Source organism: Danio rerio, chromosome 5, assembly GCF_052040795.2.
Source record: "Danio rerio strain M-AB ecotype USA chromosome 5, GRCz13ab, whole genome shotgun sequence".
Taxonomy (NCBI): domain Eukaryota; kingdom Metazoa; phylum Chordata; class Actinopteri; order Cypriniformes; family Danionidae; genus Danio; species Danio rerio.
In genome coordinates, this window is record NC_141025.1 from 17,076,578 (window position 1) to 17,090,804 (window position 14,227).

Here is a 14,227-nt window from a genome sequence, read left to right on the forward strand (position 1 = left end):
GCATTTCTCAAACTTTTGACTTCATTTCTTGCCCTTGTAAACTTATAACTTAAATGTAAATAAATAATGTGTATGTGTATATATGTGTTTCATCAAGTTTAGTAGTGGTTGTAGTAGTAAACTTAATTGTTACGGTACATCTTGTCATTCTTGGTGTCATTAACATATATAAGATTATTAAATAATATAAGTTTATAATTTTGTGTTCAACATGTGAAACAAAGTAACTTTTTTAACTTTATGGTTTAAGTTTGTTCTTTTAAAAGTTCTACCATAAATGACCTACAGTAAAAAAAAAAAAAAAAAACAATAATAAAATTAAAAAATCCTACAAATCACCTTCAATCCCTCTAGAATTCCTCTTTCTCTCCTAATAGAGCAATTCAAGCCTGGCGACAATTTCAGAAAGTTTTTTTCAAGCAAAATATTGTATGTTTTTTTTTTCAATATTGTGCAACCCTAGGGAGTACTTTATGTAATATTAAACACCACACAATTCTACAACATTGTAAAATTCGACAGAACATCAGTATTTCTTTGCCGTTCATTAACCCAAGACTATTTGTCTGACCTGCAGAAGTTGTGTTGTCCAAGCCCTCCTTCTCCATTGGGGTATTTGTTGGTGTTATATGGACGTTCGAATGTTTCATTCCAGAAAAGGCAGGGCCTTCCTCCTTGCAGACTGGTCTGATTCTGTCGACCTCTGTAGTCCTCACCATTAGCTGTATAACACTCTAAAAGACAAAAACAAAACGTCCTTTACTACAAATGTTGATGATGAGCAACACGTGTTATGCAGTACATTGTTGAAAATTCAAGAGTTCACACTTATAGCTGATCATTAATTAAAGCGCGTTTGGCAAGCTGCCCCAGGAGGGAGCCCTGAGCTCATAAGATCCTCGAGCCAGGGGTTCCCTCCCATTTGCAAGACAAGAGGGGGGTTTGAGCTCAGGTAGGTTTCAAGAACTCCTCTGCTTATTTATGGCTAATGACACATTACGGATTGCTATGGAGAGATATACAGCTGATTAAGACCTCATCAATGGTGCTAATTTGATTTTGTCAATTCATCTATGTCGCAAGTTTTTGGACAGTGGGAGGAAATCGGAGAAGCCAGGCGAAACCCATGGGAACATGGGTAGAACATGTAAACTCTGCACAGAAACGTCGACTGGCCTGTTAAAGATTTGGACCAGTGACATTCTTGCTGTGAGGTAACAGTGTTAACCACTGGCCACCGCCGTGCCACCCTATCAAGCAAAATGGAGAAGGAGTAGGGGTGGATTCTCCAAGACGAAGATGACTGAGGTAAGAAAACTTAATAGTGAGTTAGGAATCATCTGATTGATGAATCATGCGTTAGCTATAATGCGGGACCAGCCGTGGTCAATCATAAGCATGTGATCCCTTAAAAATTAGTTTATTAATAAACTTCACATAATACAATCAGATTCAGAAACTACATTATTGATGACTGATTTGTTTATTGCCTTTTTCATATGCTGCATGATGATTTGCATATTAACTTCTATTAAACACTAAACAATCAGTGAAAGGATTTTAAAATAATTGGATACAAAAAATGTCTTATTATTCTCTTCACAGTTCAATTATCAGATGTTCAAAAGAAACCTGTTAGAATTAACAAATAACTTTCAGTGACTATGAAAATTTCAAAACACCTATAAACATGTGAAATGCTACAGAAAGACTTTGTAATTAAAAACTCAAAACATAAATTCACATTGAAAGTATATGTTAACATTATATTGAAATATCTGTTTATATTTTTCAGAACAACTTATCACAGAATTAAGGGATCAGAGAAATATCAATCTGTAACCTTGTTTTGTACTATAAATGAGGAAAATAAACATGCGTTATGGATGTGACCAAAAAAGTTTGCGAGTTTGCAGAACACACCATACTTTGTAGAAATTCTGTAAATTAAACTGCACAACCCAAAAAAAAACAATGATAATCAAATTGATAAACGTTATGGATGTGACAGTTGTGATATTGCCACTTGTGTGACTTTGGTAAGTCAAATATAATAGTTTGAAAACACTGACGGATACATTTTTGAGTACTGTAAAATACATGCTTACACACAAAAAAAAAACTTTTTCATGGCAAGGTTGACATTTGCATGTAATTTCTCATTAGTTAATGTATTTACTAACATGAACGAACATTAAACAATACATTTATTACAGTATTATGTTAGTTAACGATAGTTTATGAAAATACAGTTGTTGACATGTTAACCCATGGAGAATTAGGTAATAATAACAAGCATAATTTTGGATTTTAATTGTTCATACTCAGTTCATGTTAGTAAATACAATAACTAATGAAACATTTAAAAGTGTGACCAATATTACTTTACACCCTCAAAAATAAAGGTATGCGAGCTGTCACTGGGGTGGTACCTTTTCAAAAAGTATTTGTACCTTAAAGGTCCATATTATTACCTCATGGGTACATACATAAAAAGTACAAAAGTGTTCCTCTTAACATTTTTAGGTACTAATATAGAATTTTGAGGTACCAATATCAACCCCTCAAGTACAAATGTGTACCTTTTAAAAAGATACCACCACAGTGACTGCCCACATACCTTTTATTTCTGAAGGTGTACAGTACTGCACAGAATATAAAGAAAAAATCATCTGGAAGAAAAGAAGAAAGTGAACACAAAAGATCTCCTGCCTGATAAAAGGCTGATAAAAATGTCATGTTAAAATACCAAGCATAGCATTATTTTCATGGCAACTAAAAATAAAGCACAGAGAAAATCATATCTCGCATACAGTTTTCACTGGGGGTCCTCTACATCACAACATTCCCATTTAAAATAATTTATTTTAGTTATTTTGAATAGAAGTTCCCCAAACCGGAACTGCAAGCCATAATTTAAAACGTATCAACCATGTTCTGAAAACGGTGGAGAGCAACAATGGATTTAGAAACCACAGAAAAAGAACATGGAGGGCCACACTGAAACTGTTTTAAGCAGATGTTATTGCATCTGTTAGCATGTAAGTCTGCTGTCCTAGAATGAGTCATAGCACTGCGGGAAAGGGGAGGGGGTGAATATTTATAACCGAAGAAATAAATCAATAGTCATTCAGGTTTATGATTGCATTCATGCAGGATGACCCATCTGCAAACTAATTCCGTATGAGAGAGCGACTGTCAGGTGAAATGATAATTCTGTCACTCGCTCTTCTCTAAAACCGAAACTGCAAAAAGAAATTAAAACTTTGAAAGGCAACCATTTGGATGTTAATAAAAATACGCTCTTTCTCTACCAAAAACAACAAAGACGTAGGACTTATGCACAGTCAAAATAAACAAGAGGGTAACTATTCCATCAAAGGGTATCTGTTGGTATTTCTAAGCTCTAGACTTCAAAGCACCTCATTTGGACCGAGTTCTGGTTTGAATGAGGAAGCTGGTATGTGGCGAGAGCGTGGATTTAAACCCTGGCTTTCATATGTGAGGTACTTCAAGTCTGATAACATCTCCATTCTCCTCATCTGCTCTCCAAGATCTTCAAAAGGCAGCAAAATGAAAATGTGCAAATGTACTGTAGCATTCCACACACTACTGAACAAACATTTGGAATGATTATGATTAGTTTAATAATTGAGATCTTTTCCTCACTCATGAAGGCAGCATTTTTTTGATCAGTATTATTGTAAAATATTTTTTCAATTGACTTTTTTGTTTGTTTGAACATCTTTTAAAATGCAATTTATTCCTGTGATAGATTATTTCAGTCGTCAGTGGCTGATTTGGTGCACAGGGGACATTTCTGATTATTGTCAATGTTGAAAATAGTTTTTGCTATTGTATCCATGGAAACTGTCTGTGACACTGCTGATCAAAAGTTTGGGTAGGTGGGGAAGCAAGAACAAAAAAAAAAGAAGAAGAAGAAAAAGATATTATTATGCAAATAGATTGCCAGTATATGAATAATGTTACAAACGGTCCCCACTAATAAAATGCTGTTCTTTTGGTTGCTCAATTTGATTGCTCAAAACACTGAAAAATATTATCACATTTTAAACAAAATAATCTGTAATAACTGAGCACCAATAATGGATGTAAAAAAGAGCACAAAATCAGCATATTTAAAAGATTTCTGGTGTTATGGCTATTGAAATATTTACTTTCCTGTCACAATAATCTAATTAATAAATGACATTTAAAAACAACATTCAAATATATATACTGTATATACATTCACCAGACAATTTATTAGGTACACTTGTCCAACTGCTCGTTAACATAAATTTCTAATCAGTCAATCACTTGGCAGCAATTCAATGCATTTAGGCATGTAGACATGATCATCTGCTGCAGTTTAAACCGAGCATCAGAATGGGAAAGAAAGGTGATTTACGGGACTTTGAACGTGGCATGGTTGTTGGTGCAAGACGGCCTGGTCTGGGTATTTCAAAAACTGCTGATCTATTGGGGTTTTGACTCACAACCATCTCCAGGGTTTACAGAGAATGGTCCAAAAAATAGTCCAGTCTATCCAGTGATAGGCAGATCTGTGAACGCAAATGCCTTGTTGATCCCAGAGGTTAGAAGAATCAGATTGGTTCTAGCTGATAGAAAGACAACAGTAACTCAAATAAGCACTTGTTACAACCAAGGCATGCAAAGGAGCATCAACACGTCAAACCTTGAGGCAGATGGGCTACAGCAGCAGAAGACCACACCGGCTGCCACTCCTCTCAGCTAAGAACAGGAAACGGAGACTACAATTCATACAGGCTTACCAATATTGGACAATAGAAGACTGGAAAAACATTGCCTGGTCTGATGAGTCTCTATTTCTGCTGTGACATTCAGATGGTAGGGTCAGAATTTGGTTTCAACAATATGAAACCATGGATCTGTCCTGCAATGCATCAACAGTATAGGTTGGGGGTAATGGTGTAATGATGTGGGAATTATTTTTTAGGCACATTTTGGGCCCTTTAGTACCATTTGAGCATCGTGTCAATTTCATAGCCTACCATAGTATTGTTGCTGACCATGTTCATCCCTTTATGACCTCAGTGCCATCTTCTGATGGCTGTTTCCAGCATGTCATAAAGTGCGAATCACCTAAGACTGGTTTCTTGAACATGACAATAATTTCACTTTACTCAAATGGCCTCCACAGTCCCCAGACCTCTATCCAATAGAGCACTTTTGGGATGTAGTGGAACGGGAGATTCGCATCTTGGATGTGCAGGCAATAAATCTGCAGCAACTGCGTGATGATATCATGTCAATAAGAACCAAAACCTCTGAGAAATATTTCCAGTACCTTGTTGAATCTATGCCATGAAGGTTTAAGGCAGTTCTGACGGCAAAAGGGGGTCCAACCCGGTACTATTAAGGTGTACCTAATAAAGTGGCCGGTGAGTTTTATATATTATAGGTGTTTGTCTACTGTATTTTTGATAAATTAATCGCAGCCTTAAAAAGCCTCTCTCAAAAATCTTAAACATGTTTTTGTAAGTACTGTACTAGCATTAATAATATGAAATAATGCTATATAGCTATTCTGTCCTGGTTGGCAGCTTAGATCAAAATTGCAGGTCAGATCAAAATAGTCCAAAATCTAGTCCCTTAATGTACTATGTTTTTATCCATAAGTCTCGCACATACTTTACAAAAGAGTGAAGTGTTGGAGATGTTTTTCATATTAAAGTACTGGGAAAACTCAGAGATAATTAGCCTCAGTTTTCCAATCAGCATCGTCTGGATGTTCTTCGGATGTGGGTCGAGCCTTTCCTTCAGGGGATGAGAAGGGCATCATGCAGCCAATCCAACCACACAACCTCCCTGAACAAATTTCCTGCGTTAATCAAACGCAATTAACATACCTCAGGCAGGGCCGCCTCATACTATATGAGCATTCACTGATAATCATTTTGATTTGTGTGTGAGGCTTGCTTGCCTCAAAAAAGGGCAAATGCATTCCGGTGGTGGGCTCTGAAAAAAGGCACATTTGGGCAAAATGGACAGCTACACATGTGGACGTTTTGCGCTGTTGCTCAAACAACCGAAACAGTTGTATCCAATCAGAAAATACAGCCCTAAAAGCCGCAGAACACTTGGAAGGTGTCCAGGCAGCATGGTGGAAATCAAGAAGAAAGAAAACCAGGCCTCATTAAAACCTAAAATCACAGGCTTCACTTTTTTTTGGGTGTCATGTAGATTTTAATTAAAGTCATGCAGGTGGCAAGACTCAGAAACAACCCCTGCTGGGACGTAAATCCTGGTGGTTTTCAGGAAGTATGATGACCATGTTTTCTTTTTAACTTTATGGCAACAGTCATCCAGGCGTATATGCAGCGTCAGACTTGACATTCATAAAATATGCCGATAAATAATGCGTGACTGGATGGTGTTGTCATCCTGTTCGGGGTCGTTTGTTGACTTCTGCTGTCGCATGGAGCGCAGGGAGTTTACGGCGCATTGGAGAGTCACACATCTCCCAGAGCAATCAAGATTTCCTCGTTGTAATCTTGGACCGAGTTATTGCCAGCCAAACCATGCATCGCTAATGGGATGGATGTCCTTCATAGCCACTTTCCACACAATGTAGGACTCATTATTCCTATTTATGCTGAGCAAATTCTCCTCTTCAAAGGCAAAAGTCACCTGAGGAGCAGTCTTACCCTTAGACGTCAATCTACTAAATGGGAAATTCAAAGTCGTCTTCAGATTGGTTGGACTCTACATGATTTCATTTTCACTTTCACACCTAAACATGACGGTGAACAAAATGAACAGGGATTGGCTGCTTTAGATGTCAGTCAAATAAGAGGATGGCCATTACTGCTGGACATTTCTGCTGTCAGCTTAAAGGTCTGGCTATGCAATTCCACTTGAGGAGCAACTTTATTAGCCATCTTATAAAAAATATAAATTTACATAAGCTATAAAGTTGTCAGATGCAAAACAGAGAGCTGTATTATAAGACTCAAGGTCTTTATTCTGTAAAACAACCGCCTGGGTGTACCTTATCCTGCTTTTTACATGACTATTTGCTACAAAATATAATAAAACATAACAGTTAATAAATTCTTTAATTAAATGCAAAGTTTACAGAAGCAAATATTGCTGAATGGAGCATACACTAACCTACATTATATTCAGGCATGACAGACAAGTATCCTGTATCTATGGATGTGAACATATTTACTGATGGTCAAGATGAAGTACCACAGTATATCTCTGTTATTAATTTCAACAGTTGTTATCTGGAAATAACATATCTTGGAATCTTGCGACTGATCAATCAGAGTTAAGTGTTCTAAACAGTAGTATGTAGTAATACTGCCTATCAAAATAATGTTGGGTGATGAGCTGGTTGATGTCTTTGGGAAATTCATAGTGTTCATTTCATTGGTTAATTTTAATTGTATTTCAGGAAGACAAGAATGTCAATTCTTTAATGTTACACCTGAAAACACCCAATATAATGCCGAACCAACAATGCACTCAGAATCGTCTAAATGCTGGATTTTTAAAAGTATTTTAAGCTTTTCAGTACACACTGTGGCCTACTTACTTTATTCAGTTCACCTTTATAGCATGTCTTTGGGCTGTGGGGGAAACCAGACCACCCAAAGGAAACCCATGCGAACACAGGGAGAACATGCAAACTCCACACAGAAATCCCCAACCCAGCCGGGACTCAAACTAACAACCTTCTTGCTGTGAGGTGACAGTGATAACCACTGAGCCACCCCTTCATGAAAACAATGTTCTTGAATTATTGATTTATTGGTTGCACCATTGATTGATCACCTTGAAACATGCTTTAAACCTTGGTCATGCAAGGGGACCAATACCCTTAGCCAATAATCCAGTCTCTCTGATGTCACGCTACAGGTCTGTCTCCACTTTACTATAGTTAAAGATATAGTTCACCCCAAAATGAAAGTTCTGTCATCTTTTACACCCCCTACATTTGTTCAAAACCTATATGAGTTTCTTTTTTTCTGTTGAATTGGCACCCCTTTTGATTACTGGCACCCATCAATGTCTATAATAAGAAATGAAATACTATGGAGGTCAATGGGTGCCAGCAATCAGCATCCTTCAAGATATCTTTTTTGTTCAACAGAACCAAAAAATCTCATAAAAGTCTAAAACCACACAAGGGGGAATAAACGATGAGGTCATTTTCAAATTTGGCTGAACTATTTCTTTAAAGACAACTATTCCTTACAAACACTGAGATGAAATAATCACATGCTTCGAATGTTATCACTCGACTGAATGGCCATTATCAGTGGTTATCAGCTGATAGATACTGTATGGGCCAGTAGGATAAGAAGGCTGTGATCAGTCATCCCAATGGTTAATCAGCTATATTAATAGCGAAGACTACAGATCCAGATCTGTTTTACTGTGAAGGTTGGGTTTATGGTAGGGGTAGACCTTAATAAAATACATCTAATAAAAAAATTAATAAATAATATAAATAATTATTGTGGTTAATCAGCTATACTAATAGAGAAGATTGCAGATCTGTGTTTACATCACGGTGACGTTGGGTTCACGGTTAGGGTAGGGGTAGACGTTAATAGAATACAATTAATGGGACATTTAATAAACAATATAAATAATTCTCGTGGTTTAATCAACTATACTAATAGAAAAGGCTGCAGATCTGTTTTTACATACTTTGATGGTTGGGTTTAGGGTAGAAGATCATAAAATACAATAATGAGAAATTTAATAAATGATATGAATAATTCTCATTAACTGATCTATTGCTGATTAACCATGTGGATGGATAATAACAGCCTTCTGAGCTTACCAGTTGGTGCAGACTGCCCCTACTGGCCCATATCTATCAGCTGATAGCTGATAACGCCTATTCAATCGAGTGATGACATTCGAATCAGCTGAAATAATGCACAAATTTGTGAAGTTGTGTACGTTACCTTCTTTAACAGTACATCTAAAAGCCCCTGAGAAGCCAAACCTCTTCATTAAAGATGAAAAACGTGATGTTTACTAGCAATTAAAGCTTGACATAATCAACTAAATGTGTGCCTGAATGAACGATTTATTGGTTGGATGCCAGTCTGTTACTGTAGTGACATCACTTTCCACACCCCAAACATGACACTGATCAAAACAAACCGTGATTGGATGGTTTAAATGACAAGAGGGGAGCCCTTGCTACGAAAAGGTCCAGAGCTTAAGTGTGAATATTATAGAGAATATTATTAAATATCAACATCTCTGCCCTTATGATGAAAATAAGCTGAATGCTCAATATGACATGATATGAGATGTGTTGTGCTATGAGCAGGCAGACATCTTGCTGCTGTGGCTAACCTCGGCAAAAAAAAAGGTTTCCAGACGGGATGGCTGAAATAAGAAGGGCCCCAGGAAGGGTAGCAATTAGCAGCAACTTAACTTGATGTGGTCAGGAGGCATCGTTAAGTTGCGGTAGTGTAGGGAAGCAGCGAGCAGACTGGGAAGAACCAGATAAGAAGGTCCATCATGGAGATGAATGGGTAGTCAAAACCCAGTGTGGGTTGCAGAGCGCCGTTCAAAGACGCACCATTTTTGGAAAACAAACGTGATCATTTGCACTTGTAGGCTCCTGGGGACGAGCGTTCGCCCTCTTTTTAACCATAATAACATCACCTCCAACCGTTCCCAAGTTTCCCCCTGTATCGTCATGTGATGCCTTTGTTGTGGTTGGATCACAGGCCTTGATGGGAAACAGAGTCTCGGCCGCATGAAAGGGCGAATGGAAAAAAAGCTATAAAATGCAAGTACATCAACAGAAAAAGAAGCTCGGATCAGGAGGAAGGGAGGAACCACCCCACAGAACCAGAAACAAGAGGTTTTTAAAAAAAAGGGAAAGAAGTGGATTATTTGCAAAGAGTTACTTGCCCTGTTATTATATGTGCAAGGATTCACTGCTAATTGCTTCCACATTGAGTTTGCAGATGTGCTCATCTTTGTAAAGAGACGGAGAGTGACTATGAAGCATTGTGATTGGTGCATACTTAAAAGAACAAAAACAAAAACAAAGACCTACATAAATTGAAGTAAATTTGTTGTTTTTCTGATGGCACTGGGATTGGACATAAACAAAATGCTCAGTTAATTCAGGAGTACAGCAGAAGAATGAAAATGTCAGTTGTAATCTATGTCTATTAAAACCACAGCTCACCATAAAATATTAAAACTATCATTTATTCCCACTCCTGTCAGACGGGACAGAAAAGAAATGCAGCTGAATGCCTTAAATCAGTGTTGCTACAACAGGGATCTACTGCAAACTTTTAAGGGAGCTTCTGGATGACAAACAATGTAAAAAAAAAAAAAGACAAAGTAATCATAATATATATATATATATATATATATATATATATATATATATATATATATATATATATATATATATATATATATATATATATATATATATATATATATATATATATATATATATAATGATATATTTGCTGAATTATTGGACTATTATAAAATATTTTATTTATTTATTTATTTATTTATTTATTTATTTATTTATTTATTTGTTTGTTTGTTTGTTTGTTTGTTTGTTTGTTTGTTTGTAGTTGGGCCAAGCTTAGAAATTATTTATCTTGTAGAAATTCTGAGTAAAAAAAAGATCATTTCTGAAGTATTTTCTAAATATTTTAATATTCATTAATTTTCTTTTCAGCTTAATCCCTTTATTTATCAGGGGTCACCACAGTGGAATGAACCACCAACTTATTCTGCATATGTTTTAAGCAGCAGATGCCCTTCCAGCCACAACCCAAACATACACACTCTTTTACAAACATACACTATGGCCAATTTAGCTTATTCAATTCACCTATAGCGCATGTCTTTGGACTGTGGGGGGAAACCAGATTACCCTGAGAAAACCCACGCCAACACGGAGAGAACATGCAAACTCCACACAGAAACGCCAGTTGACCCAAACCAACTCAACTTGGGACTCAAACCAACGAACTTCATTCTGTGAGGTGATCATGCTACCCATTGCGCCACTGTGACACCCAAATATTTTAATATATTTTTAAATAATTTTCCAAAAACAGCACAGATCTAAAGAAAAAAGTGGGGCATTTGAACATAGCTGTAGTCAGTTTCAGTATGCAAAATATTTCAGAATTACTGAACTAATTGTGGTGGCACAGTGGCTCAGTGGTTGGCACTGTCACCTGGGTTTCATTTAGATGCTCCGGTTTCCCCCACAATCAAAAGTCATGCGCTATGGGTAAATTGGATTAACTAAATTGAGTGTATGTTTAAATGTGAGAGTGTTTGCGTGTTTTCCAGTACTGGATTGTGGCTGCAAGGGCATCTGCTGTGTAAAACATATGCTGGATAAGTCGGCAGTTCATTCCGCTGTGGCAACCCCAGAAAATTTATGGATGCCTCTTTATGTCCCTTTATTAATTAGGGGTCACCACAGCGGAGTGAACTACCAATTTATCCAGCACATGTTTTACGCAGCGGATGCCCTTCCAGCTGCAACCCATCACTGGGAAACAACCATACACTCTCATTCACACACATACACTACAGACAATTTTAGCTTAACCAATTCACCTATACTGCATATCTTTGGACTGTGGGAGAAACCGGAGCACCAGGAGGAAACCAGGTTTTTCTTATGGAGAAAGTCTTATTGGTTTTATTTCGGCTAGAATAAAAGCAGTTTTAATTTTTTTAAAAGCCTTTTTTAGGTCAATATTTTTAGCCCCTTTAAGCTATATTTTTATCAATAGTCGATAGAAAACAAAAAAACAAAAACGTAGCTCCTGAGATGTATTTAGCGCCTGAAATGTATGTAGCGGTACATAATCAGAATGAGCCTGGATTGCATGTTACAGTTGTTGGCATGACACACAGGAACCAATGCTGATTGACATCACTGACACTGAATGCATTAAAGCAGTGTTACTAAAAATACAAAACAAAAAAAAAGCTATTAAATCTGTTGTTAAAAACAAAACAAAAAAAATAATAATAAAACACACAAATAAACCTAAATAATATTAAACACAAAAACTAAAGCAAACTAGCAAAACTAAACTAGACTGAATGGTTGTGATGGCAAATTAAATGACTAAAAAGTGTTAAAGAATTATTAAAACCAAATGCTAATATAAAAAAATGGGAAAGTGCATCCTAATTCACTCAATCTATTTTCAGCTTTAAATACGTTTAGTTCCTTGATAAGCAAAATACATCTTAAGACACCACAGTGCATATTTTGTAAATCTTTCTATAATTATCTGCCAAAATCCTCCAAATCTTACAGGTAGGATTTGTGTTTTGATGACTAATGCACGGAGCGAGCGCAAGATGAGGTAATTCAACAGGACACTACACTTCCTCTGGGTCTCGTTCTGTTTCACGCTGAGTGGAGTGAGAAGACAATGGCAGAGGCTAAAACAATTTCCCACTCCAGCTAGCTTTAGCCAGCCCTGGGCTCATGCGAGAACGTGACAGGCCTATGAGACAAGCGGAGAAAATGATTATGTACAAAAGTGACAGCGCCAAACCATCTGCTCATCCGCCACATCATATGAAACACTCGCTAGCGTGTCTGCCTGCAGGGCTGCGTCTTCAAAACCGACACACAACAACTGGACAATCTTCAACTACAAATACTCTCACTTCAGGTCTGGATAAAGAACTGTGTTGTCAAACGTCATTCCCTTTAAGAGAAGACATGATTTCATGTGTCATGATGCATCACTGCTGACATGACCCTGGTCTGATAGAGACTTAACTGGTGGGTTTTGTGACCTAAAAATGGGTCACTGGAGTGTGCTGACAGGGCTGTGATAAAATAGCACTGTTTAATGCTAACGATAGCCATAGCCAATCATGCATTGCTTTGATCAAATAAATAAGCTTATTTAAAGTCATACAGTATTTTGGCACAAACCTAATCTGTTGAACTAGCCAAACTATACAGCAGCCAGTGAGGGTTTTTTGCATTATTACACAGGGTAAAAAAATTGTCAATCCTATAGTGTTGATAATGGGGTATATGAACAGCTAGTGTTTTTCAACCAATGATAAACTTATGGTGAAAGGTTAATGTGCCTATTTCTAAATTCATAAGGTTAATTTTACAGCATAGATGTTGTAATGTAAATACAATACATTCAGGTATATAGACTTAAGCATTTATTTGGTTACTTAAGTGTAAAATTAGATGAAAGATGCGCTAGTGCCATCAGGATCAGCAGGCGAGCACACAAACTCCATTGAAAATGCTGGGGTAAAAAAATGGCGGGAGAAAATGGAATTTAATGCAGAGCTTTTTGTCCGGTCTGATACCCACTTTATATTGCGTATCTATCAGGCAGTGTGGATCCCTGATTTTTTAAGAAATCAGACCTTAAACATGGCAATTTTATAAGGGAAAGACAGTTCACCGGAAACGAAAGCGATGAGGCTGGCTGGCTGGCTGAGTTTAAAAGTCTGTGTGCATTAACCTAATTTATCTTCATTTTTGTAAAAGAATCAGTCGATTGTGATTATTTTTATTTATTGACTGACTGGTTGGTTGATTAATTGGCTGATTGATTTGTTGGTTGGTTGGATAATTGATTGACTGACTGACTGACTGACTGACTGACTGACTGACTGACTGACTGACTGACTGATTGATTAATTTATTTAATGATTGGTTGGTTGGTTAACTGATTGATGGATTGGTTGGTTGGTCGATTGGTTGATTAATTGATTGATTGGTTGGGGGGGCATGTAATGAGAGCTGTAAAGCCTAAATTTTCAATTTTGGGTGGAAAATAGAATCTGTTGGAGACGTCCAATAGATTAATAGGTACCGAAAAAGTCCGCAGATGGGGGTGATCACCAGAATGGGAAAGTCCCAGAGTAAAGTGAGAAAATATGATACAACAGGATTTTGAAATATGGAAAAATTGTATCTGACTGAGCAGTTAAAAGATTTAACTTGGGCCATCACTATACTGGTAGATCTGTCTCTGTAGGATAGCAGCGTAAATACAATAAGTGAGATCCAAGACGTGACTCACCACAGATATACTATTGGGGGAGGATGGGGGGTTAAAATCCCTGGTGTTGAAATCTAGAAAAGTTCAAACCATTTTTTTTATCATTTAATTTAAAATTATCATATATTTTAGGATTAATTTTT

The 14,227-nt window shown here is 36.9% G+C and overlaps 1 protein-coding gene across 5 annotated transcripts in view; it reads right to left on the reverse strand.

The window, feature by feature from the left end:
* The window catches only part of kremen1 (kringle containing transmembrane protein 1), a 129,164-nt gene that overhangs the window by 70,795 nt on the left and 44,142 nt on the right, over positions 1–14,227 (reverse strand). For all 5 annotated transcript variants that reach the window (XM_087250958.1, XM_087250955.1, XM_087250957.1 and 2 more), the window contains 1 exon segment: positions 572–734. In XM_087250958.1, coding sequence (XP_087107084.1) covers positions 572–734 — 163 coding nt within the window.